General features: G+C 40.4%; 1 protein-coding gene and 1 pseudogene across 1 annotated transcript; one reads left to right on the top strand and one right to left on the bottom strand.

The window, feature by feature from the left end:
• Positions 1–1,370: 1,370 nt before the first annotated feature.
• LOC147882134 (uncharacterized) lies at positions 1,371–4,701 on the bottom strand. The gene is made up of 7 exons (XM_087401522.1): positions 4,503–4,701; positions 4,196–4,386; positions 3,792–3,988; positions 3,608–3,687; positions 3,238–3,504; positions 2,998–3,136; positions 1,371–1,607 (listed from the first exon to the last, which is right to left on the bottom strand). Exons 1-7 carry the CDS (start codon positions 4,699–4,701, stop codon positions 1,403–1,405), a joined length of 1,278 nt encoding a protein of 425 aa, XP_087257648.1. The 3' UTR covers positions 1,371–1,402.
• Positions 4,702–18,442: 13,741 nt separating this feature from the next.
• LOC147882133 (uncharacterized) lies at positions 18,443–24,009 on the top strand (annotated as a pseudogene).
• The last annotated feature ends 3,393 nt before the right edge of the window (positions 24,010–27,402 follow it).

Raw genomic sequence — 27,402 nt, 5'->3', positions numbered from 1 at the left:
TCTATTCGAGAAGCATCTATTTGTGCATCTATAAACGCGTTTATAAGATCGTTTAAAAACGCATCTATACACGTGTTTAACGATGCATCTATCTGTTTTTTAAATTTTTAAGCAAAGCGTCTATTTACGCGTCTAAATGCGTGTCTATACGCACGTGTGTCTACTATATAGATGCGCTGTTAGACGCGCGTCTCTAGATGCACAAATAGATGTGCCCGTAAGTTTTTTATTTAGTTCAGTAAACGCGTCTACAGGTGCTTTGTCTTGTTGTGTGGGCTTCAAATCCTGAAGAGTACATTAATCTCTCGACATTAATAACTTGATAATAAAAGCAACACCCCTAATATTCTTAGGAAAGATGAGGATTGGATGGACCTTGTGTGGTGCCTCTTGTCCATGACTTTACATGCCTCATGTTCATGACCATTAAAAAAAAAAAGAAGATAAAATGTTATGGTTCAAATTTTGGTTTTTGGTAGCTAGCAATTGCATTCCAATGTTAGATGGGAACTATAAAATATTGAGTTCCATTGATAAATGAATGCAATGATTTGTGAGTTTATAAGCAATCGAACTATGATTATTAATAACAACAACAAGATTCTCAATGAAATCCAGAGTCTCTCTACCCACCCTACATTTTGTAGGCCCACTCTTTATAAAATAATAATTGTTTCAAATGCATGTATAGAGACTTTGATTGTTTATGCTTATCTTAGATGCTGCAATTCGATTATACATCATCTCTCTCAAAACTTTGTTTCATTTAGTTACTAATAATTGTAGATTAATTGTAGTTGTTTTGGTTGTTTGTTGATGGACCTTAATTATCAACTTTTGTTGTTGATAGAATGGAACTAATTGCATCAAACATGCAAATGCATTATCATACTTTCCTTCCTTTGATTGCGCTTCTAGCCATTTTAATCGTGAAATATTAATCAAAATAGGGAAATACCAGTAGATTTATATATACAGGGAGAGAGAGAGACATAGACAGAGAGTGATAGAGAGAGAGAGGGAGAGAGGAAGACAGAGAGAGAGGGAGAGAAAGATTCGTACCCAAACGCTAATTGGAATTACACATAGATTAGGGGCAAATCAGGAGATTCAAAGAATAAATCAAAGAATTAGTGATAGAATAGCTCAAGGAAGTTAGCAATAGTGTAAGCACAAAACCTGAGGGCCACAAAAAAGCATGTGAGTCCTTATGGTGTCTTGCAGTGAATTACACAAGTAGCCATGAAGGTTGTTGTCTATGGTTCACACCTTGTAGAATAAGCATATCACAATATGTAATTTCTTATTTGTAGGTATAATTGGATAGGGAAGAGATTTGCTTTCAACACGATCATTTTTTTGGTAAGAGGGAACCTTTTACTATGTAGGCTATAGAATATGGTCATGGCTTAAAGTATTTGGATTGTGGATCTCCATGCATGTTGGCTGGATATTGGCGAGTCCATTTTATGAGCTCGTTCATTTTTGTAGTCTTCTCTTCTGAGGATAGCTTTTTAACTGATTTTGACTGTAAATATGTCTGTCCTGTCATCTCCGTAGCAAAGTTATGAACTTTATGCACCCTTGGAATCCTAATCTCTTCAAATCTGCAATGAATGCATGTACAATTAGACATGTTGCATTGAGTTCTAGGTAATTTTTTAAAACACTTTCTATCCAAAAAATGTTTTAAATCAATTCAAATCATTCTGAATTATTTGAATCATTACTAAGAAAAAAATCCTTGAATTAGCAGTTTTTTCAAACGACTTTTTTAAAAAAGATTGATTTGATCCTTTTAGATCACCGTTTTAAAAGTAACGAGTTAAACCCATTGAGTTGTGTATGCTTCTTGTTGGAACATAGCTTAAGGCTATTATTCACAAATTGCACCAATAAAATGTTAGATGCAACTTTGATTGGTGGGATCGTTGAGTCTAATGAACTCGAAAAACCATAGCTATCTATGTTATCTAGTCTTAAGGAGAGGTTTGGGGGAGGACGATTGGAGCATTTTCAATCATTAGATTTGATTTATGAATTTTGAACCGTTGGATGATTTGTATGCGTGAACCGTTCGATCATGGATGATTTGTATGTGCGCATTCCAACCGTAAAGGTCTTGTCATATCTCCTAACAGGAAAATCAATGAGCTTCCTCACGTCTCTTGACAGGCAAATGAAGGGGCTTCCTGAAGGCTCTCAATGGACACATATCTGCTAAAGATATGAGTAGTCGTTATAGGTCGGTCTGACTGCCATATTTATCGAGCGAGGATAAATATAGATCACCCAAGCTTGTCCTATATGACTTTGTCCCGATGGGTCCCATTTTCCCGGCCCGAAAAACACCGGATGAGCTAAACTTCGTGGCGCTTATTTAAAAAAACTAAGTACTAAGGATGTCCTCGTGCGTCCTCATCCAAAAAATGTATCCAAGCCATGCGGCAGTGTACAAAGACGTGAGATTGAATTTCTGTAGACAATTTTCAATCCACGCGTTCACACACATGAAGTAGGAAAGAATCAGCTTCACACTAAAACAAAGTGAAATGCCAAGCATCCACTGATCTTGGAAAGGTGAGCCTACTTTGAAGGCAAGGAACGGGAAGTCAATGGAAATCGTCCGAGGGAAATGTATGGGAAGATGAAAGACTCGAGACGATGAGTGAAGCGGATGGTTGGCTATGGCGCTTACACTATATCATTTTGAAAACTGGTGGTGATGGGTTTATCTTGGGGTTTGTAGGGTAGAAATACACACTATCAACAACGTAAGCTATGCACTGATCAATGTAAGAGAGGCAAGCCACTTAGTTGTGGCTTTTGTCCGTGCCAAGCCACGGGTTTCACACTAGTGTTGATTGAAGTACGAAGTTTCTTGCTTGCACATGACTTCTTAAGAAATACTTGGAAATAGACTTCTGAATGACGTTTCAATGAGATACCTTGGTCTCAGAAGATATAAGTAGCTTTTATGCATGGAGAACATCTTACTTGTGTACTGCCTGAGGAATGGATTCGCTTTGGTCTACCCCTGCTCGCATCGCCTCTCCCAATAGTACTGCTAGTTGATGGGCATCCTCGAACGCCATTCGAGCGCCCATCCCCGGAGCTGAATACATGGCATGAGCCGCTGCACAAGCTCAACATGACGACAACAACAACATTAAACGGACAATCATGAATTTATCTTTGCTGCAATGCACATGCACTTGCTACAATGACCGGCCCTACCGTCTCCTATGAGCAGAACATGACCTCCCGCATCGCTCCATTTGGAAATGGGCAGCCGGTCCGAGTTCTTTCTCTCGTATATCTCGTTCTCATGCGTCGCTTCTATGCAAGCTTGCAAATCCTCCCAACCTTTGAGCCCGTTTACATGAACGAGTGCTCGTTGTTTGGATGTGGATTTATCCCATTTCTTTGATCTCGATAGCAAATCTTCGGCTAGTTCTCCAGTCGCGTCCAAAATCCTCAAATCCCATAGGCAATATCCACGTCCTGGAAGAAATTAATTGATAAGACCATCCACCGGCCTAAACCAAATGGCAAAAGAGGGATTCCATATATAAAGGTATAAACCTGGACACGAAAATTTACATACCCACGTCAATGATATGGCCAACAACCTTTCCGTTCGTATGGTAGATAAGGTTCGACGTCCCTACAGGATACTTGAAAACCCTGAATATATTGTAGAAACAAACTATTAAACTATTGCCCGCGCTCTTGTGTACAACTTAGACTTACTGTACGTATAATTATCTAGGAGCGATTCGATAACGTACTTTCCTTGTGGAGTGTACACTAATGCGTTCCAGTCGATATAGTTCAGGTAGCGGGGAGAATCACCAACCATCAACTTGCGCACGGCTGACCACATGCCATCCGCTCCGACGATCAGCTTCGCGTGAACTATCTTCACCGCATGTGGTTGTAACGAGTTTTTGTCTGGCTCCAAGCAGAACTGAGCGGCCGCGCCACCCTGAATAATTGTCCCAGTCGTTGGCGTTAGAACTTAGTGATCCAAGTCCGGAAATTTTGTCGAAGAGTGCCACTTGGGTCTCTTGTATCGACGATTCTAGCTAATAGAAAATAGAACGAGCCAATGTATCGCGACTCAGAGAGGCACCTGAATTTCTTTGTATGAAAGCAGCCGATGATTGCAGTGGACTTTGGACTCATCACGTACGTGCCTAGCGAGCACCTCTTGCGCGAACCGCCAACCCACCTGGAAGTATTCCCCATGCTTATGAGTGACGGGCACTCTTTTCTCATTGCCATCATCGTCTCTGAAGATGCTGTGTACTAAGACAGCAGAGTTTCCTAGCTCTTGCATCTTGGTAGCCAAACCAGGCTTGAGACCATCCAAAGCCCTTGCAGCTGCAACAACAGTTAAGTACATGGTAAGCGTTCGTTAAGATGAGGCAAGAGAAGAAAAATAAATCTGAATAATAGGTTGTACACGAAAGGATGGATGTAGTAGAGCCGGTGATCACCGTTGATAGCCAGAGCAATGGCCGTGGCAGAGTCAGTGCGGAGAGTGGGGGCTTTCTCAAAGACATGGGCGTCGATGCCACGTTCTTGGAGGCCGACAGCAAGAGCCAAACCGGCCAAGCCACCGCCGGCAATGGCAATGTCGACGGTGAGATCGGAAGGGGAAGACCAATCTCGGAGGTGCGAAAGGCAGGACTCCATCCTGGCGGCACTTAACAAGGAGTAGCTGCTGCAATATCGGGAGTCCATAGTATCACGCCGACGATGTAGTACGTAGGAGGATGAAACAGTTTTATGAGAATCACGCCAATTTGAACGATATAGTATCTCGATTGAATGAAAAAGTTTATGAGAATGAAGCAAACACTATGGTCTATTTGTAGTCCTCATGACCCCCTGAACGTACGGACTAGTCAAAAACAGTTTTTGCGTCGCTCTCTTCATCCAACAAAAGGTTTAAACATATGCTCCTACTGCACTTGACTCACCATGGCACTGTTGATGATTAGACCAGCCTCCCGTCATTGCACAATTGTCCGTTCGATGGCATCATTGATGACCACACCAACCTTCCATTGCATAGAAGTACTTCCTCACACTACTAGGAGAAAGTATTGTCGTGGAGAAATTCCACACCTCGCTAACCTTGAAGAATGATCATTTTTCAAATTCCCAAAAATTGGAGTACTTTCTCAACGAAATTTGAATTGTATCTCTTGAAGTTACCAAGAAGTGTTCTCCTCACGAGTTATAACCACATCAAGCAATAAATTCCATATTTTCTAAAATGTATCATGAATTTATAAAAAAAGGAAATTTGAAAATTTAATATCATGCCCCACACCTATTTGAGAAGAGATTATTCCACATGGTCATAAAACCATATACGTATGAAACTACACTTTTGTAAGCTAGCAAAAACGATCCATTTTTGTAAAATTTCATCCCATTATAGATCAATATACCAAGGTGAAATGCCAAATCTTCCTTCTTTATTTACCTTCTTTTTCCATCCCTTTCTATTTACACTAATAAGTTGAGAGAGAGAGAGAGAGAGAGAGAGAGGCTTTTATCAATCTCATCTCATATTCTAAATGAGAAGAAGTCCTTGCCAAACTAGAATCTCATACACTAACGTTAGCAAAAGTAAAAGTGCTAACCTAGCTTAATATTAACAAGAATCTTGTCTTGGGAAAACACGTAAAGAATAACATATAGTTTTGGATTGTATCTTTTATATATTAATATTTTATTTAGTCATGACTAGATCTTCATTACAAAGTTGCATGCCTTAATAGAGCAAGTATGTGATTTCATTTCCTAATGATGATATAGTCTTTGCTACACAACTTCATGCCTTAATAGAACATGTACTTAATTTCCTTTACCAAGGATGTTAGTCTTCAGGCATTAGTTGACTGCATTATTCACACGTGATTTTGACTAAAATAAAAATATTACAATAGATCTTTCTTGAAGGCATGCATTTGAGTCATTGCACCCATGAATTCGCACATTCTTGATGTGATATAAAGGTGGTATGTGAATTCTAAATGAATATCTCTTCCCTTTGTCTCATAGCTTTGGATATTTGTGGATCTTGTTTTATTTCCATCTCTTGAATCTTCATCGGTTGTGATGTGGTTGGAGAAATCTTTGCAATTAGGGAGTTTTGGGGAAAGTTAAGTGTAAAGTCCTTAAAAGTCATCCACATTTAAGAAGGATGTTCTTTCAGCTAATACTTTCAATGAACAAGGATTTTTGGAAATATTATGCAATCTTCCATGTGACCTATTCAAAAGTGAATAATGCATGGAGTTTTCAAAAATGGGATTTTCAATGCACTTTTCAATTAATACATTGTATGCATGTGAGATAGTCCAAGAGTCTATAGTCTTTTGCCTATAGCCATATTAATTGCCAAAGAACCAACACCTCTTCATCCTCATCGGTAGTATTATGTGGAATAGATATACAGGATTTGTAATCTTCTTGAATACCAATGCACACACTTAGGGAATATACATAAATGATGACTAAAGCCTTAGCACATTCTTTCCCTCAAAAACCAAGGATATTAGATGTCTATGGCTTCCAAATATTTTAGTTTGAAAGTTTCCAAGCTTACAGTTTTGATGTCCCATCCCTCACTTTAAATTTGCATTAGTGCTCCTGGCCACTTGAAACAGTACGTACACATGATCATAGGAGTGAGAGACCTCTTGAACATGTTATGATCTCAAAAAAAAATGTTACTCTAGGCATGTTACCTGTTTAAATATCTTAAAGTATTAAGCATTAAGATCCATAGGGTGCTTTTAATTATGTATCGCACTAGCTTGGTTATTTCCTGATCTCATTGTACACATTATGGATGGTCTAGTCTCTTCCCATATTATCATTGGATGCTTTGACCATCCTTCCTTTGCATATGGAATTGCTTGGTCACACTAAACTAGGAGAAAGTGTTTCTATAGACAAATTCAAATTCAAGGGACTTAAATCATTTGACTTAAAATAGATTTATTTGACTTTTGTTAAAAATTAGAAAGTTTACTCTTTGTGATTGGTGAATTGATCGATTCCCATCATAACATGATTCTTTTACTACTATGTGATAAATATTACTTGTATATGTATACCAGGAGATGAGATATTAACTTCTATATTCTTCGTCAACTAATTACAACATTTTATCTATTAGCTTTTTATTTGAAACATTCTTTTTCTATTTTACAATTTATAAAAATCACAACTGTAGAATGATGTTTTTCTCCCAAATTTAAAGAAAAATCCTACAAAGCCTAGTTAAGGCATAAAGCTAACAAGTAATCTTGGCAACCCAATTTATCTTTATGTACCAAATGTATATCTAATGCAACTAATTCTCTTGCTTAAGAATAAAAGACAAAATTTAAAGTAATGCATTATATTTTTCCATCTTCTATGTCCAACCATTTCCCCTAGGAGTCCATGGATAATCATCCTTGTCAACTAAGGACAAGGATAATCATGCTTCTCCAACTAAGGACTACTTAGTACTTGCCCCCGAGTTACTCCCAAGATCTATTAAGTCAAGAGGCAATTAACATAAAGATGTATTTCGTAGTCTTAGGATCTAGCTTCTTCCAAAGCTCTTTTGGCACATGTGCATATGCCTCACACCGAAATATATGCAAATGAGAGTAACAATGCTTCTTGCCACTCCATGCCTCATCAGGAATACCACCATCTAGACTCTTACTAGGTGATCTACTCATCACATGGAGTGGAGTCTTCATTGCCTTAGCCCAAAAATCAACATAAAAGACTTGCATTGGATAGTGTACATCGCAACCTTTCCTGAACGGTGCACCTCATATGTTCTACACCGGGCGATCGGGGCAGGTATCGCATGGTGGCACTACAGAATCTTATAAAAGACCCCACTCCCATCACTACCATGCTATGCACACCTTTAGCTTTCTCTCTCGTTTCCTCTTTGGCCGGTGAGTTCTTCTTTAGTCTTTGGTGTTGGTTAGTCAAGCCAGGTGATAACCCACCTCAGCCGGTCAGATTCGCCTCACCCTGGCTGACTGTAGGCTATTAGAGAGGAAAATAGAGAGAGAGGGAGGGAAAGAGAGAGAGAGAGAGGAAAAGAGAGAGAGAGAGGTGGGGGGAGGGAGGGAGAGTAAGAGAGATAGATAGAGAGAGAGAGAGAGAGAGAGAGAGAGAGAGAGAGAGAGAGAGAGAGAGAGAGAGAGAGAGAGAGGCAGAGAAAGAGAGAGGCACAACAAGGAAAAGGGACTGTAGGCATGTTTGCAGATACATTTTTTTATTAGTTTATTTTAATGACAGGCAGGAGTGCAACAATGTTTGCACATGGGACCACTGTAGTTGCAGATATTGATAGCTGGCATAAACGCATTGGTCATGTTAATGTACAGCAACTTAAATCAATGCAGACCCAAAACATTGTTGCAAGATTGCCTAAATTCAAAGTTGCAGAAACGCATAAGGTATGTGAAGCCTGTCAATTTGGAAAACATGCAAGGAAACCATTTCCTATACATGTTCAAGAGAGTAAGAAGCCATTGGAATTAATCCACTCTGATGTGTGGACTACTAAAGCTGCATCTATCGGAGGTTGTCATTATTTTGTCACTTTTATTGATGACTACAGCAGAAAAGTTTGGGTGCATTTTATGAAAAAGAAAAGTGAAGTGTTTGGGCATTTCAAAGCTTTTAAAGCTATGGATGAAAAAGAAACAGGCCTGCAAATGAAATGCCTAAGGTCAGATGGAGGGGGAGAGTACCTCTCAAATGAGTTTGCAAGGTTCCGGCAAGAGCATGACATAAAGCAACAATATTCATGCAGTCATACCCCATAGCAAAATGGACTTGCAGAAAGGAAAAACAGGCATATTGGAGAAGTATCTCAGGCCATGCTAAATGAAAAAGACCTACCAGATTATTATTATTGGGCTAAAGCAATTGCTATAGCAGTTTACATAATGAACAGGACTCCCACTACAGCAATACAATATGGCATGATGCCAAAGGAGATGTATACTGGTAGGAAACCAGATATTTCTCATTTGAAAATTTTTGGTTGCATTGCCTATGTTCATGTGCCAGATGAGTTGAGGTCCAAGTTGGATCCAAAAGCTGAGAAGTGCATCTTTATTGGTTATTCTCTGTAGCAGAAAGGGTATAGATGCTATAACCCTTCTGAGCAAAGATGTTGTTTTTGATGAGATGAGCAGTTGGTATAAACCAGTAAATGTGATGATTGATGTAGATGCACAAAATGGTAATGCTACATAGAATTCATAGCAGCAATCACAAAATATTAGTGGACCTGTAGTGTCCTCTAGCAGTGGTTCACATACTTTGCCATGGACAGGCAAATTGAGATAAGGAGAATCTCCTCAAAGCAATGCAGATAGTGGTACACAGGTATCACGAAAAGGAAAAGAGAAGGTAGATCAGCCCATGTTTGATGTGAATGAAGGTCACTCTTATGTGGATGGTGAATCCAGTGGCTCAAAACAGAGCATTGATGATGAGTTGGTTATTCCTTCTATTGTTACACCTGGAGTAAGGAACACCAGGGATGTTTTGAGAGAACTGGAAGTGAGCCTATTTTGCACAGGTCTACCAGAGCTAGATATCCTGTGGATAGGCTGAAATATGATGGATTTACAGCCATGCACTATGCCTATATGGTCAAAGTGATACAGGAACCAAAACCCACTTCTTTTGAGCAAGCCATGGGAAAAGAAAAATGGGAGAAAGCCATGGATGAAGAAATGGATGCCTTGGAAGCAAATGCTACATGGGAATTGGTGCCTTTGCCTAAAGACAAGAATGCAATTGGCTGTAAGTGGGTTTATAAGGTCAAGCACAATGTAGATGGTTCTGTGAACAGATACAAGGCAAGATTAGTTGTCAAGGTATATGCACAGACATATGGCATTAATTATGAATAAACATTCAGTCCGGTTGCAAGGATGGCAACCGTAAGAGCAGGCATTGCTATGGCTGCATCAAAGGGATGGTCTTTACATCAGATGGATGTAAAGAATGCCTTCTTGCATGGTGATTTGCAAGAAGAGGTCTTTATGGCACAGCCACCAGGTTATGTTCATGCTATTCATCCTGAGTTTGTTTGCAGGTTGAAGAAAGCCTTGTATGGCTTGAAGCAAGCACCTAGAGCATGGTCTGACAAGATAGGACAATATCTTGTCACTATTGGCTTTCAGATTTCCAAGGCAGATTTCTCACTTTATGTGAGAAAAACAGAGAAAGGTATTATGCTGCTTGTCATTTATGTTGATGATTTGATCATCACAGGTGATAGTGATGAAGATATCCTTCATGTGAAAATGCTATTGAAGTAGAAGCTTAAGATGAAGGATTTGGGAGAGCTGCGTTATTTCTTGGGCATTGAGGTGATTAGATCACCAAGTGGGATACGGCTCTTGCAGAGGTAGTATGGATTGGACATGATGTCCAAATATGGGATGACAGGCTGTAAGCCTATTTCAATTCCTTTGGAGCAGAATGTGAAGCTGAGCACAGATGCAGGTGAGCTTCTGGAAGACCCTACTATGTATAGATGCATAGTAGGAAGTTTGATTTATATGACTATTATCAGGCCAGATTTGAGCTATGCTGTTGGATTGGTAAGTCAATTTATGCAAGCTCCAAGGAAACCACATTTGGGTGTGGCTAGACGCATACTCAGGTATGTGAAGTCCACATTGTAGTATGGACTATTTTATGAGGCTGGGGTTCAGATACAGTTGCATAGATACACTAATGCTGATTGGGCTGGTAGTATTTTTGATAGACTATGTTAAGGAATTGATGTGATTTTTTGGTCAAATTAAGTGGCACAATACGTTTTTTAGGTATTCATCTTATGTTAGTCAACCATTGACAAAATTAACAAAAAAGGATGCTCAATATGAGGGGGGAAGATTATAAAAGGGCACTTAATTTAATAACGAAGATGTTTTTTGTAGCACCAATCCTGCTACTATGGGACTCAAACTTGGAATTCCATCTCTTTGCTTCCACTATTGCTATTGGTGCAGACAAGAAAGAAGACTAGTTCTAGCCAATTTATTACTCGGGGGGGTCACTATGTACAAACCCTCTATATCACGTGCGTTCAAGGCCTATATTTAAAATCCCTTATCTGTAAAATTTTTCATTAATAAAATGTACCCCTTTTCTATACAAATCTGTAATTTTTTTCCAAAACTATTTAAAATAGTCCCTTATGTATATTTATTTCTGTAAATTTTAGAAATAAAAAATATCCTTTTGTTGAACTCACGTGATAGAGTTACATATGATGAGTGACCCCCCCGAGATTTATTATGCCAGTTGGATGTTGTCACTAGCAAAAAAAAAACCATTTAGTGGTAGAACAAGAATCTCTCGGCATGATATATTCTATTTGGAAAACTTTGACATTATTTGTTGAGAAATAAGATAGTGTTCATGTGGCCAAGCTTTGATATATTTGTGGAATAAGCCACAATCCATGGGGAGACCGGCGCACCAGATACTTTTACTTCAAGAATTTTAATACAGGGTAATCCATACACCAGGGAAGAAGCATTTAGTTGTTGTTTACCTCTACAAGTTGGAATTCAATGACATTCAGATAGACGGCATTCCTAAATTTGATTTACTAGATGCTACATTGTTTCGGGTTGAGACGATCCGAGGGGTTGATTGGTATGATGACCTGTTACAATTTTTTATAGATGGATTGTTTCTTACAAAAATGACAATGGATCAAAGGAAAATATAGCACTCAAAAGAATATCATTTATAGTGATAGTAAGAGTTCTGTATAGGCATGGTATTGATTAGATAATTCAATGGTGTGTACCTGATAAGGAATAGCATGTAGTACAATAAGAAGCACATCATATAATTTCTTTGGGGATATTTTCTCAAAGAAATTACGTCCATTTCTTTTCCTGAGCATGGTTGTGGTGGTTGTTGGCAATTAAGGATGCCCACAATTTTGTTAAACATTGTTGGTACTACGAGTAGGATGGACATCTAGTGAATGCTAACCAAATGTCCCAAAATTCGATACTCCCATTAGAACCATTTCAAAAAATGCAAGTGTGATTTCATTGGCCCATTCAAACCAAGAAAGGTACACATGAAATAAATACATCCTTGTCGCTATAGATTACTACACGCAATGGGTTGACGGCGTGACACTTAGAGATAACACAATAGATGGCACTGCTAAATTCATTTATAAGAAAATAATGACATGATTTAGATGTTTGATTGAGTTAGTCTCATATCAAGGGGGTCACTAACAAAATTTACATGATTTCTTAAAAAATCTCAACTACCTATCGTCCACAAGGAAATGGACAAGTAGAAAGTAGTGATAAAACCATGAAGTGGATTTAAATTTAGAAAGATTGGGCTATAAAGCTAGATTAGCACTTTGGGCATTCAGGGCAGCATAAAAAGTCATTACAAGAATGACACCATTTAGATTGGTTGGTCTATGGATTGGAAGTGGTGGTTCAGATGGAGTTTATCACATCCAATCTCCGAATTATGGCAAAGAAGCTAAGTTGAGAGGAGTCCATGGAATTTTCAAAAGACCAATTGTTGCGATTGGAAGAAGATTAGGCAAGGAAAAAGGAATGGATAAACCAAAACATTAAGTTTAAAATCGTTCAAGAAGGATATTTTGTGTTGAGGTATAGTTCTTAACTAGGCAGATTCCTCAAAAATTTAAAACTCCGATTCTGGGTAGCTTCAAGATTGCAGATCTACATGCACATGTGTCAGGGAAATCTGTAAATGGTATTTTAAGCCTTTTGTTGGACTTCCCAATCCGATCAAAAAATTGGCCATGGATGTCAAAATGATATCACTTATAAAAATATAGAGGATTCATCGAATTTTCATGATTGACGTATTGCACATGTGGATTTGTCATATCACTTACTTCTTTTTGTAGGATATTCAAATTGCTAGATTATTTTAAATCTTGCAGGTCATCTCATTTGTTTTCATTATGCAAAATATCACCTATCAATTGAGGATGTGGGGAGCTATCAAGTTTCTATTTGGTGGTGATCACACTAAAGAGGAGGCAACTGGCAGCAAAACATCCTGTTTTCATATTATAGCATAAACAAAAGTGTCTTTTGTGAATATGGCAAAATGCAAAGTATCGTTTTCTCATCGAAAGAGCCTTTGCAATTAGAACTCTTAAGTAGTGCAAGACAAAGAGAACATGGTGGAATTGATAGAACCATCTAAGGTTGGCGACTAGAGTTTTCACTATTTTCCAAGCGTTTAAATACAAATTGGATTACCAAATCCCATTGAATGTGACCTAGTTGAAGAAAATTGGATTTAATGAATATCATAAGCTGGATTGGTGGCCGTATGAGTGGAATCTTCATGTTATAGAGCAGTTTTCACAGAGATACAAGCCAGTAAGAGACTTTAAACGCCCTAGATGCTGGTCACTTATGAATTGATTTCTTGAGTTTTCAGATTGCCTTTGGATTATGTTGTGCCTACGAAAGTCACGGTAAAGGGTCCAAATGAGGTGATGGCTAAAGATTCTACCAAGCCAACACATAAAAAGGGATATTATGTAATTAAGCCTTGCAGATCGTAGGTTAGGTAGGTCCAATGCAATTGGTACCCAGAGAGAATTTTACATTGGACTATACGAGTAAAGACAATTTCACCCTACTACCTTTGGTAGAGCAATGGCAACCTGTTAATTGGGCATGGACGTCGCATGAAAGCATAATGGGAGAAGGGCATGGATAAGAGTCATAGTATACACCACATTAAACTTCGAATATCTTAGTTTCTGTATGATTTGGTAGAACCACTGCATAGACCAATTCACAATCTATTCTTCGTCTGAAAACACAATTGAAGACTTTGGGGCGACATTGAGAGATGTGTACACCAAGAGGTGCTTGTAGATTTATAGAAGTGTGTTTATACTATGGCAAATGTTAGATATTCCTTATTGGATATAAAATATAGAGAAAACACATGAAAAGTGTTAAGTATAGCAAATGACATGCCAGCAGTCAAACTGCCTAAGAAGAGCATTAAGTTCACAAAGAAGAAATCCAAGGTTCTTACATCTTCTAAGTCTACACCACAAAATAATCAAGAAAAACAGAGATAGTAGGTGCTAGACAAAGAGGGGTAGAGGAAGGAAATCCCAATGCTAGTAAAAGAAGTGGATAATCTACAAGAGATGCCAACCGTTACTTGAAATTCGGGAAATTTTTGGAGCACAGAGGAGAAGAAAGCTCAAGAAATGAGGGTAAATCAACCCCGACAGCTAAATTCAATGCTCAACAAGATGAGCCAGAAGTCTCAGTAGCAGAAGCTATGAGTGCCCTTTAGAAATTGAACAAATTCATTGCTCAGCAAAGGGAAAAAGAACAAATTGTCCACACTCATAAACAAGAAATGCTAGTATTAAAGGGATAGTCCAATATGCTTGGTGCACAAAATGCCTTATGGCAACCAAAAAATTAGTAGATGTTACAGCAAAAAATCATGATGGAGCAGAAAGTGGAAATAATGGTGCAATAACAAGAAATGCAAGCAGGGATGGAGGACTACATGCCTCCCAACTGAAGACAAGATTGAAACATAGAGTACATATGGAAACGCAAATTACTAATTGGATTTTTGAAACTAAAAATGAGCTTTTTGATCATCTGCAAGAACTGATGAAGTATAATTCTAATTTGGAGGTGGAAAATCATTTGTTAAAAAGGTAAGGTAAATGTACAAAGAAGAGAAAGAAGAAGAAGAGTGAGATCAAGAAGTCAAAGAAGATAAAGATGAGCTCATGTCGATAAAGAACATTTGCATCTTAATGAGATAATCATAGAAGATGTGCTTGGGATGTGGAGGCAACAAGCATTTTCACCAACAGCAGGAACCTTGATATATCTTATGTTGTGCAAGTATTCAAGGCTTTGGTGGATGGCGAGAAATCGATGGTCCCTAATGCAGCGTGACAAAATATGAAGAGGGGAGAGGAGATGAGTGGAGATGAGGAGAGAGGGCACAGCTAGAAGCACATCACAAGTGACTAACTATACACTATTGGGTTAGTCCTATGCACATATGATCACATGATGTTGAGCATGGTTTCTCAACAACTTCCCTCAAGATCAACATCATGAAGTAGGCCTTCCCTCAAGATGATGATTCTGGGGAATCGAAGAAGGACTTAGCATTACATTCCATCACACTCTTTTAATGGGAATGTCAAACCAAAATCTTGTTAGTGCTTCTCGAAAATCTCTTTGCCAAGTGGCTTGGTAAAGATGTCAGCAACATTCTCTTTGCTATCAAAATGTTGTAGTGAGATGTCACCAAGTAACACTCTTTCTCTAATGAAGTGCTCTTTGACATCAATGTGCTTTGTCCTGGAGTGATATACTAGATTCTTGGCCAATGCTTGAGCCGATTGATTATCACAGTGTATTGTTGTTGGATTTGATTCATCAAAATAATATATTTTTAACAATAGTCTTCTGAGCCATATAGCTTCACATGCACCTGTAGTGAGTGCCCTATATTTTGCTTTAGTTGAAGACAAAGAAAAACTTGGTTTTTTGTTTGACAACCATGATATAGCACCTTCACCAAGGAAAAATGCATATCCCTATGTTGATCTCCTGGTCGCATGATCCTTGCATAGTCACTGTCACTATCCATGCAACCTTGGATGACTTCCTTTGTATTCTATTCCAAACTATCTTGTACCTCTGATGTATCCCAAGACTCTTTTGGCTACATTCCAATGAGACTATTTTGGATTTGCCATAAACTATGCAAGTGAGCTTACTGCATAACAAATATTTAGCCGTGTGATAGTCAGATATATAAGAGATCCAATGAGATGCCGATAGTACCTGTCATTGACGATAGGCTTTTTTGAATCTTTTGTAAGTTTCAAACTCTATTCCATGGGAGTGGCTGCAATCTTGCAATTTGCCATATGAAACTTCTTCAAGAGACTGTCAACATACTTTAGCTGACTCATGACGGCGCTGTCTGAATCTCTCCAGAACTCAATAACAAGACAATAGTGCATAAGTCCAAGATCTTTCATGTCGAACTCTGTAGATAAGTCTTGTTTCAACTTTTTGATGAAGCTATCATTGCTTCCAGTCACAATTAGATCATCTACGTACAAAAGTGCAATAGTAATTGGTCCCCTTGAAATTTGTAGTAGAGAGTATGATTGGGATTGGACTTCATGTATCCCAGATTAGCAAAGTACTTGTTGATTCTACTGTACCAACTTCCAGGTGCTTCCTTTAAGCCATAGAGACTTTTCTTGAGATGGCAGATTCTCTTTTCCTGGTTCAACATAACCTGGTGGTTGTTGCATGTAGACTTCCTCATCTAGATAACCATTGAGAAAAGCGTTCTTGACATCGAGCTGGTACACATTCCATCTGCTCAGTGTTGCTAGTGATATTAAGAACTGTGTGGAATCCATCTTTGCTACTAGAGCATAAGTCTCATCATAGTCCTAACTATATATATTGCTGTGCAAATCCTTTTGCCATCAACCGAACAGTCATTATCTCTAGAGATGTAATCTTTGATGATGGAAAACCTCAAATACACAGAGATAGACACACCGATTACACAGTCATCTACAGAAAAGGTTGATGATGAAGAGCAAGAATTACCAAAAGCACCTCGAGAAGAGCCACAAAAACTCAGACGATTTACTAGGGAAAGCAGACCACCTACTAGATTGACATATGCTTAGAAAGGCAAAGCAATTCAGGTTGAAACCACCAATTATGTTCTTATACTACCATCATGGCTATAGAAGAGCCAGTGTACTTTGAAGATAGAGTTGACAAGTAATAATAGCAAATTGCGATGAATGAAGAAATGGAAGCTTTGTACAAGAATAATACATGGCAATTATGCGACCTTCCACCACAAAGTCAATGAACAAGAGCTTGCAGACATGACCAAAAGAAGTTGCAGTAGACAACAGAAGTGAAGAGTAGCTATGTGCAGTTAAGCTGAAGTACAAGCTACAAACAAAGCATCTTGGACTGCCTAAAGGACATGCAAGAGCAACTTGGGCTACCCAAAGATCTAGTTGGAGTAGTCATGCAAGCAATCTAAAGGAGCTCCAAGCAAGGGTTCCCCACTATGTTGCCAGTGTTTGTTTACTCCGTCTATGAATAGATGAAGGCACACCAACTCTAGGATACATTGATGAAAAACAAAAACTGTGAAAATTGAAGAGCGTAGGGGGAGGGGGTAGAGGTAAAAGTAAGAGGGAAGCACTAAAATGTAGGGGTAAATGATCCCAGGGAAGGAGTGAGTAGAGGCCACAAGTAAATTTTTTGGAAATTTTTGACCAGGTGGACAACTTGGGAGACTTCTCATAATGAAGGTTTGGAGCATTGTCAGCCAAGAGCTCTAAGAGATCAATGGCCACGGTTGGTGCAATGAAATCTAAGGCCTAAAAGAGGCACCAAACGTGGGAGAGGTAGGGGTAGTTTCAAGAGTGCAAGTCTCAAATGAAGGAGAAGCTGTAGTAGCTCACACAATTTGCAAAGAAAGTGTTTAGGGGTTAAAAGAGGCCTCGCGCTACATAGGAAGCAACCTCAATGCCTACAAGTATAGAGCCATTTGATCGTGTCATGATGGACATGGTATAATGGACATGGTATAATGTGCCACGTAGCTGAAGAGTTAAAAATGCCTACAAAGAGGAGCTGTTACACTCCAAGGCCCCACCCGCCCAAGCCACAATAGTTTCCCTTTTAGGGGACATGGATGAGGTTGGTTACACACCAAGCCTTAGATGCCCGCTTCAAGGCGCCTCAACGAATCAGATAAAAGATTCAAGCGTGGTGCGCGCCATATCCATACACACCAAGCTACGGACGAGAACCACTAAGGGGGAGCATTTCATGCAATCGACGCCCTCTTTTCATTCTAGATTGTGTGGGGGAGCTCCCTTGCCCAGTTCCATCTGTTGAGAGAACCAGCTAATTGAAAGCTTGATAAATGGAAGTTTGTAGGGGTGGTAGCGAGGTCTGTAACTCATTTCCTCCACCGGCGGTGTGTGAACCCCTGGAGGGTGCCTCTACAAATCATCACTTCCACCCGCTACCCATGAGAGGAGATGGGTGTAGCCTGGGGCGGCGGTGTGTAATCACCTTGAATACATACCACCATAGCCCAACATCAAAGCTTATGGCATTTGGCCCAACCAATGGTGGAGACATTTCATTGTCGTGAAGGAATAGCTTGGGCAGCCCGCGTGTACTTGTCGAGGAGGTGCAATTTTGTTTTGAGAGCCGGCTTTGCTATGTGAGGTGCAGCCCAATGACCTTTTGGCATGTTACAGGGTGCCCCTCGAGTTTTGGGTTACTCGGGTGTGCACTGTGTAACCGCCCTGAGAGGCGGCAAGAAAAAGACATATGGGATTTTGATCTTTTGGTCTTTTAATTGAAGCGTTTGCATTTGTGGGTAGTCTGCTATTGCTCATGTGCCCCATTGCTCTGCACAGCAACAGCTTTTCTGTTATCTTCCGACCACTCCCAACACCTCATTTCTCTTCTCTCCTCTTCCCTCCACTCCTAGAAATCGCTCCCTCCTCCGTGCCTTGCTCGGTTCCTGGCTCGACGTCCTTTCCACTGACCTACTGGCCCTCCTCAAAGCCGTTGGACTCGTCTTGGGACCCATCTTCCTCTACCTCTTCGTCGATTATGCCTCTGGCAATGTATACAATTGCAAGTGGTCATGTGAAAGAGAACACAACATTTGCAAACGGCACACAACAAAGCCTCAATGGCAGCGAACATAAGCATTGGAATTTCAATGTTCTAGAATTGAGAACCGAATCACAGCAAGAGGGTGAAGAAAGGCACTCGGAGAGTCGGAACGGAGCTGAAGAGGAGGATTGTACGCTGGAGGCACAAAATGCACAAAGCTACTAGGAAAAGAAGCAAACCAACTCGTTAAGAAACGGAAGGTTGGAGGGGGGGAGGAAGAAGAAACTAGGGGAGGCCAATCAAAGAGGAGGAAGAGAACTGGTTGGGCAACGAAAGAGAACGTGTCGGAGCCTAGAGGTCAATCGGAGAGGGGGAAGGAAGAAGTCGATGATGAGATCTCACGGAGAAAACTTATATCAAGACCATTCGTCTATAAATCCCCACCTTGCAGTATATTAATATGTGAAAAGCTAACCTTGCTCTATATTAATACGTGAAGGTAATACATAAAAAGCTAACCTTGCACTATATTAATACGTGAAGTTTTCAAATATAAAGTCTTTACGATCAACATGCAGATCAAGACACATGGATGAAGTCTTTACGATCAACGATGCAGATCAAGACACATGGATGAAGGAGGGCTCAAGAAACCCAAACACCTCTTAAGGCTGCCTATCGTAACCAATAAGGGGGAGGATTCAATCCAATCGACGCCCTCTTTTCATTCTGGAGTGTGCAGTTCCGTCCGTTGGGAGAACCAGCCAATTGTAAGCCTGATAAATGGAAGTTTGCAGGGGTGGCAGCGAGGTCTGTAACTCATTTTCTCCACCAGCGGTGTGTAAATCCCTGGAGGGCGCCACTGCAAATCATCACTTGCACTCGCTGCCCATGAGATGGGTGTAGCTTGGGCGAGGGGCAGTGGTGTGTAACCGCCTTCAAGAATACACACCGCCATAGCCCAGCAGCAAAGCTTCTGGCATTTGGATGGAAGAGACATTTCATTGTCGTGAACGAATAGCCCGGGCAGCCCGCGTGTACTTGCCGTGGAGGCGCAGTTTTGTTTTGAGAGCCTGCTTTGCTTTGTGAGGCGCAGTCAATGACCTTTTGGCATGTGGCAGGTTGCCACTGTGTAAATGTCCTAAGAGGCGGCAAGAAAAAGACGTATGTGGGCGCTCTGCTATGGCGATGGAGAGAGTGGCTATGGCTTATGGCACTGATTCTCTTACAGTGGGAGCCGACACTCCCTCCATAGATACTCTCCCCGATAATGTCATATCTTTGATCTTGTCCAAGACAAACACTGCTCGGAATTTAGCTGTGGCTGCAGCCGCCTGCAGGCGTTGGCGAGCTTGCGCCGCGGCGGTGCCCTCCCTGTTGGTCTCTTTCGAGGAATTTCGTTTGCACTCGCGGAGATACGACGAAGTTGAGTATGAGGAGATCGCTGACGCCTATTGCAAGTTGCTGAAGCGGTGCTGCGGCCTTCGGGAGCTCGCTATTGAAGGCATGTGGTGCATCGACGAAGATTCAATCGACATCGCCTGTGGGTGGTTTCATCGTTTTCGCAACTCTATGGATTTTTTCGACTTTGAGGGGAAGTTCCTCATCAGTGACCAGATTCTCAATGCAATATCAATGTGTCCTAGACTCACCAGGCTGGAGTTCTTGGACCCTGACGCTGATGACAGGCCGGGTTTCACTTTCTATTCAAAAATGCACATTACACCTGAGTGTTTGCCGCTTGTAAGTCTTCGGAGATGTAAGCTGGAGAACCTAGATTTGCAAGATAGGGATTTGGAGGGTCTGGTAGAGCTCTGCCCCTTCTTAGAAGATTTGGAGGTTGTTCTTGGGCATGGTCTGGTTTCTCCAACCCTGAATGCCGCGAATTTGCAGCGTCTGAGAATTTTGGCTATTAAGCCTTCTCTAGGCAATCGAAAGGCAAATCATTTAGATCATTTAAACGATAGTTACCTGCCTTCCCTTCGTTGCCTTCGAATCAATTCACCTAGCTTATGGTCTCTGTCAGTTGATGGTGTGGAGGAAGTGCATGCCGATGGGAGCATGTTAACAGAGATTATTGCGGGTTCATACTTCAGGCCTGTTTTCAATGCTTCGCCTAAATTGCAGAAATTGAAGATGGCGCGAAAGGGTTGGACGGTAGGCAGCGTTCTTGATTTTTTGAGCATGGCAAGAAATGCTCATGAGCTTGGCATGTGCGTGTCTTTAGACAGAATAGAGCCAGTAGCGTTCTCACACATTTTGGAGGAATTCACAGAGCTGCGGTCCCTGGATATCAGTTTTGACATGATTAAGGTTTCTTATTCGTCCTTGAAGCATCCTATTCTTTTCAATGCTAAGTGGCTGGAAAAAGAAAATCATATTTGATAAGTTTCATGTAAGCATTGCAGAATTGTTTCTGATACTCTTGTTTGGTGTTTTCAAACAGGCCTTGCGAATTGGAGGTGGCATTGAGCCTAACAAAGGGGTGCTATTGAGGAAAGTTTCTGTTGTTGCTGACAGTGGTTGTGAGGATTGCATTACCTTTCTTTCCAACATTCTGGAATTCTGTCCACTGTCTGGTGTGCAAATACATTTGATGGAACGTCCCATGGGTATCTTCTGTACCCAATTCCTGAAGTTGCAAGCAGAGTACAACAATGTGACCTTCAGAGTGGATTGTGAGAGCAAGCCAGACCTTTTTTATTAACCTTTTTGGCATGGCTTAGTGTTTTGCAACGAGTATCATTGCAAGACATGTTAGAGATTTTCACGTTTTCTATAATATTTCTTTTGTAAAAACTGTCATGCAATTTAGATGATGCTACACATCTCTGTTCGAAGGGTGCACATTAGGCTTTCATTCCAACGAGATCTGCTGCTATAGGTCTATTATGGGCAAGTTCTCGATGTAGTGAAGCTTCCCTAGATACCTTTTAAAATTACTTAAGACCCAATAACAGGTGCGGGCTAAATTTTACGGAATGGAAGAGTACATCAGCTGTTGCCAGTTGGTCTTAGTTTGTCTTGGCATGTTTGTTAGCACTGGCTCTCCTAGAGACAGTGCTTAAGGATCGAATTGGGGAAAAGTTTTGTGATTATTTTTTTTTTGGGAAATTTTTAAAATTCTCCAGCTCAGACCTTTTAGCAGTTGACATGCCAAAAGCTGGAATCATCCAGCTTCCCACATTCATGGACACACCCACCCTGGTCGCCTCCCCTTGCCTCATCACCTCCTCTCAGCTCCCGGTTACCAAACCAGAAGATTTCCATTCTGTCAAAGGCTGGGGTCGCTTGTAACAAGATCTGAGCCGTCAGATAAAAGATTTTGAGGAATGGGAATCTCCAAGCTGCCCAAAATCACTGCCCAGATTTCCAGAATAACACGAGGCAAGCTTCCCTTGCCTTTGACGGCTGCGAAAGGGGAAATGGCTTGCGGGCTGCCCACCCGCTCGCCATTTTACGAGGGGGAAAGGCGTCCCCCTTCCCTTTCCCCACGCCTTCACTATCCGGTGGTGCTTGCCTCTAGAGGTGCTATTGTCGATGTACGCTGCCTGTCCACGCCTCATAGCTCTTACCCTGCCGCAACTCCGGATGACATGGGGATCTCTTCCGATAATGTGGAGAAAGACGCACTACTGACGCTTGCTGTTCTATTCCAAAGCTTTGAGCCGAATGATCAGAAAGAAAAACTCTGCTACTTCGCCACATTTCATTCCATCATCCGATCAAGTGGAACAGTGCCTCGTGGGGCTTTCGGACGTTTCGCGATGGAGACCATACACAATCTCTCATCCCTGAACAAGACAGCACCTCCATTTTCCTCTCACGGACTATCCCGAGCGTGTGCCAAAAGACGTGCGTTTCGAAAACTCAACAGGGTTTGCCGCCATGTGTGACGAGCCAGCTGCTTGATTCATCGAATTGGCGATCGGATTTACAGGACGCACATGCATACGCGAGGAGAGTCCACGATGTACAACTTCTCGATCTGCGACTAAGAAAGAACTGGAAGGCTTTCGGCAAGCTTCACAAGATGAGGGCAGACCAGAGAGCGGGAACGAGCTTTCCAGTAGCGGGGCTTTACAATGTAGAGACGGAAGCCTTGGCCCAGAAAAAGTACTCACTCGGAGTGAGGGTTGTGGTGTGGTCGGATGAATCTAGTGGTGGGAAAAAACACTCGTGGTTGTGTCACACAGTCGGGATTTCCTAAACTTTCTAATATCATCCATCTCCATGATGAAAAGCTGCACTACTACCACGGGAATTTTGATGCATTTGAAGTTGGGTATGAGCAGAAACGCAAAGAGAACAAAAAAAAATATGATATCTATGAAAAGCAGTTGAAGTGAAAATAGAGTGCAACAAGACGAAGTGAAGGACAGGGCCAAGATGGTCGCAGGGAAGGAAGCTTGTGCAAAAGGGAAAGGCAAGGCTGGTGGGGTGGACGATGAAGAGGCAATTCAAGAAGCACCCAGAAAGTCGAGAGATTATAGCATGGAATTTCATTTCCCTGAGCCCACAGAGCTAAAACCGCCCCTTCTTCAACTCATTGAGGTTAGTTTCAGCTATCCTGGTCAGGAGGATTTTGCTCTTAAGGGAATCCATTTGGGCATAGATATGGGCACATGCGTAGCTATAGTTGGCCCTAATGGTGCCGGTAAATCTATGCTTCTAAACTTACTGGCATGAGACGTGCGGCCTCTAGAGGGGGATTCTAGGAAAAGCTAGAAACTCAGAATTGATCGATATTCTCAGCACTTTGTTGATTTGCTTACAATCGATGAGAGTGCCGTCCAGTTTGTCTCCAGACCAAGAAGGCCCAAGTAAGCATGAGGGAGTCCGTGCAAAGCTGGGAAAGTTTGGCTTACCTAGTCATAATCATCTCACCCCCATTGTGAAGCTGGATAGAAGGCACATGGTTTAAATTACTGTGATATCCATGGCTCGGCCTCATATTCTGCTTCTAGATGAGCCCACAAACAATTTGGATATGCAGAGCATAGATGCTTTAGCAGACGCCCCACATGAATTTTTAGGTGCAGTGGTCCTACTGAGTCATGATTCTCGTCTAATATCTCATGTATGTGACGATGACGAAAGGAGTGAGATATGGGTTATGGAAGATGGTCGCGTAAGAAAGTATGCAGGTAGCTTTGAGGAGTACAAGATTGAGTTGCACAGATAGATACGTGTCGAGGTTGATGAGTAGGTTTTGTTGAATAGAGCAAGGTTTGTGTTTGGAATTCTCTATGTTGAATTATGATAATAGCCCTGGTATTGTGTCAATGGACTTCTTTAGCTGCAACTAGCAGCTTGCCTATCGGTGGTGGAAGTCAACACTCATATTTCATTTCATGATGCCTTCTTGTTTTATTCATTCACACAAATAGTAGCGAGTTAGCCCTATCAAATTCTAGTCAACAATGCCCGTTTTTGCATTAGATTTTCTTTGACGTCAAGAGTTTCCAAAAAAGTATTAGTATGTCGGTTCACTTTTGATATTTAGTTTCTGGATCAGCTTCTCTCAATCCAAGGCTCTTGTAAAATACTTGTTGTAGAGTCAATGTAAGGATTGTATGTCTGAGGATATCTTGACGAGTGGCGCCAAGTGTGATTTAGCTAGGACTGCGGAGCTCTAGGTAGGAGGTATAGCAGGCCTTGGAAACTTTTCCTTTCCATCTTTGTTTTCGTATCTCTGTATAAATTATACATTTCTTTAAGTAGTTCCTCATTGGCCGCTCATCTTGCATCATCTTCCGGACACGTCTTTATGCAATAGCGAATCTCGTGAGGAGTTTGCTTTGGATTTATTTATATGGAATGTTGTTCTACAGATGGGGCTTCCAAATGTTGAAGGTTACTACAATTCATTGCTTGCTCTGATCTGCCAATTGCCAGAAAAAGTTGTTCTTCTAATTGCAAAAAAAGATGTTCTACCAAAAAAGCTATTTTGCAAAAATATATAATGCTAAAAAGGTTTTCCATCTAAAAGGGCTTTGCTTGTTGAAAGGGCTTTTTACCTTCCAAACAGGATTTATGCTTGCCAAACGAGCTTTATGCCTGTCGGTGAAAACATTCTTATCTACTGGATAGAAAAACAAAAAAAGAGCAAAACAGTTTTACAAAAAAAACAAGATTGTTTTACCAACCAAGCTGTTTTGCCAAAAAGAACTATTTTATCAAAAAAGCTATTTTGCAAAACTATATAGTGCCAAAAAAGCTATTCTGTCAAAAAGTTGTTCTGTCAAAAAAGCTATTATGCCAGTTTTCTTGAAAAGTTACATATCGATAATGTGCCGGCAATCGTTCCATCCAAGCAATCCCGAATTGCAATAAGTCCTATCTTTCAGTCATGGTTCTTGTCATTTCAAGTATTAACTTTTATTTATTCTCATTCTTTGCAAATTTTTTGTCATTCTTTTTATTGAGAAAGCTTCTTCTTCTATCTTCATCTAAATCATGGATTTTTTACCAAGTCTATTTATTATGTATTTTTTCATGCTTGCTGAAAGTCAAAGAAATCTATATGACTTGTGCGTGCAAGATATTGCAATACGAATACAAATGCTAGTATTCAGGTAATGTGCTAGTGTCCTATCTATTCACAAGACTTATTTGCGATACTATTGGACTTTAATATTCTCGATGTTGCTTCAATCTAATTTCTTACAACATTCCTCTCTTTTGATGCATGTTCTCGCTGGGAGGTAAAGATATAGAATCAGCAGTAGAGATAGCCGAGTTGGGTACAAGGTTGAAGGATGATATTTCATATGATTGTAGTCCATGACACAATATTATTTAGGTTGCAACCAAGGATTATGAGCTCTTGTGAGCAATATTATTCATGCATTCATTGGGCTTCAATTCCCAAAAGATGCAAATCTTTGCATGTCACCAAGACAATAATAAACACTACGTTTGATATTTGCAGGGAGGATTGGGTCCTATTGGACCCTGTGTCGTGTCTCATGTTCATTATTTTTTGCTCTTTTTTTTTGTTTAGGAAAATTTCATTAAACGGTAATATCCAAGTTTCATTTTAAGGTATTAGCTATGTACTCTATGACAAAAGAAGTAACTCTGAAGTATATGGAGTGAGCAATGAATGGATTAATAAAAGACATACCAAGGACTTTCAAATTTAGAGAGCGATTAGTGATAACAATAAGCGAGGGTTAAGTAGAATCTACCCACTTTGAAGTAGCCTTAATGCGTTTTTTCAACTACATGGATATGAAAATTATTTTTTTAATTTTTTTTTGATAGAGCCTCATAGCAGAAGCCAGTGCTTTTGTGCATACATGCACTCTTGTTGATATATGAAAGGCTTTAGAGAATATTTAAGGCTGGCTTGAACATTCTTGTTCCACTTTGAAATTTGGTAGCGAGTAGCCTGCATCAAGTTAGGTCTACGTGGAAGACCCTTCTTGTTGGGCAATTTGGATTCTTGTTAGTGCATGTGCCACGGGTTGCCATGCATAAAAGTAGAGATCACTATTTTAGAGGGTCGCCGTGACGACGGAGTGCAGCAGTATTCCCGTGATCAAGAGAGAAGAGAAAGGCAGAAATTTGTTTACATTTTGGAAAATGCAAAAATGGTTTTTTTTTTTTGTTGGTGAATGCTCCCCTTGTACAAGTTAGTATTGCTCTAAGGTCTTATTTGTATTTAGAATAGTGTTTTGAAATATATGTAAATGTTTTTCGTTTGTTTTTTTCATGGTGAGTTTTCTATTGCTGTAGTTTCTATTCCATGAGTTGGACCTTAGCATCGATTCCATGATGTTTTCTTATGCTAGGAGGAAATCTTTCCTTTGATTCAAGCTTTGTTAGGGGTTGCTTGTGTTTGCATGCTCTTTGATTCTTTGTAGCATCTTTAGTTGCATGTTGACTGAGTTAGTGCTTGCAATACTTCTATTGTGAGTTTATTTGTTGCTTTTTTACTCTTATGTTGTGAGTAAAAGTGTCTCACGATGCAAACTTTGCTACGCATAGCTTGTGTTTGTGTGCTCTTTGATTTTTTGTAGGATCTACACTTTAGGTGCGTACTTTAGGTGCGTACTAAAGAAGTTCGTGCTTGCTATACAAACTTTTCTAGAGGTAGCTTATGTTAAAAGCATTATTCCCTATGTACAACGATTGCACTCCATTTGCATACTTAAGAAGTCAGCAGTTGTCATGAGGACGTGAAATTATGGGACTTTTGATTTGTGACTCTCTTGCTTATGTTAGAAGCATTGTTCCCTATGTACAATGATTGCACTTCATTTGCATACTTGAGAAGTCAGCAGTTGTCACGAGGACGTGAAATTATGGGACTTTTGATTTGTGACTCTCGTAATTTGCGTGTGATTGCCTTGAGCCTCTGGGATGCGAGGGTTTGGCCATGCGGTGGGACTTGGGGAATTAAAATTCCCTAGTGGGCCCGTGGAAATTGTGAATGTGCACCCAGTTACTAGGCAATTAATTCCTAGGGCCAAAGTGTGCAACAAGGAGGCCAAAAGAATGGTGCAACTAAAAAATTTTAGCATAGGACTCTAGAAAGAGGAGAGCGCTGTGTTTTTGGAGACAGAAGATCAACATCAGTTCCAGAAGGAGCTAG

This window comes from Dipteris shenzhenensis, chromosome 30, assembly GCF_047967505.1.
Source record: "Dipteris shenzhenensis isolate YYH24624 ecotype China chromosome 30, Dip_SZ_1.0, whole genome shotgun sequence".
Classification (NCBI taxonomy): domain Eukaryota; kingdom Viridiplantae; phylum Streptophyta; class Polypodiopsida; order Gleicheniales; family Dipteridaceae; genus Dipteris; species Dipteris shenzhenensis.
The sequence above is the reverse complement of the archived record's forward strand: the minus strand, read 5'-3'. Positions and strand labels throughout refer to the sequence as shown.

What these genes read in the sequence shown, in the direction of transcription:
- LOC147882134 (XM_087401522.1), bottom strand. Translation starts at nt 4,701, where the DNA reads ATGGAGTCCTGCCTTTCGCACCTCCGAGATTGGTCTTCCCCTTCCGAT. An exon ending in TGTTCTGCTCATAGGAGACG is followed by an intron (nt 3,137 to 3,237) that starts GTAGGGCCGGTC and finishes GAGCTTGTGCAG; the next exon opens with CGGCTCATGCCATGTATTCA. An exon ending in ATTCCTCAGGCAGTACACAA is followed by an intron (nt 1,608 to 2,997) that starts GTAAGATGTTCT and finishes CATTCATTGCAG; the next exon opens with ATTTGAAGAGATTAGGATTC.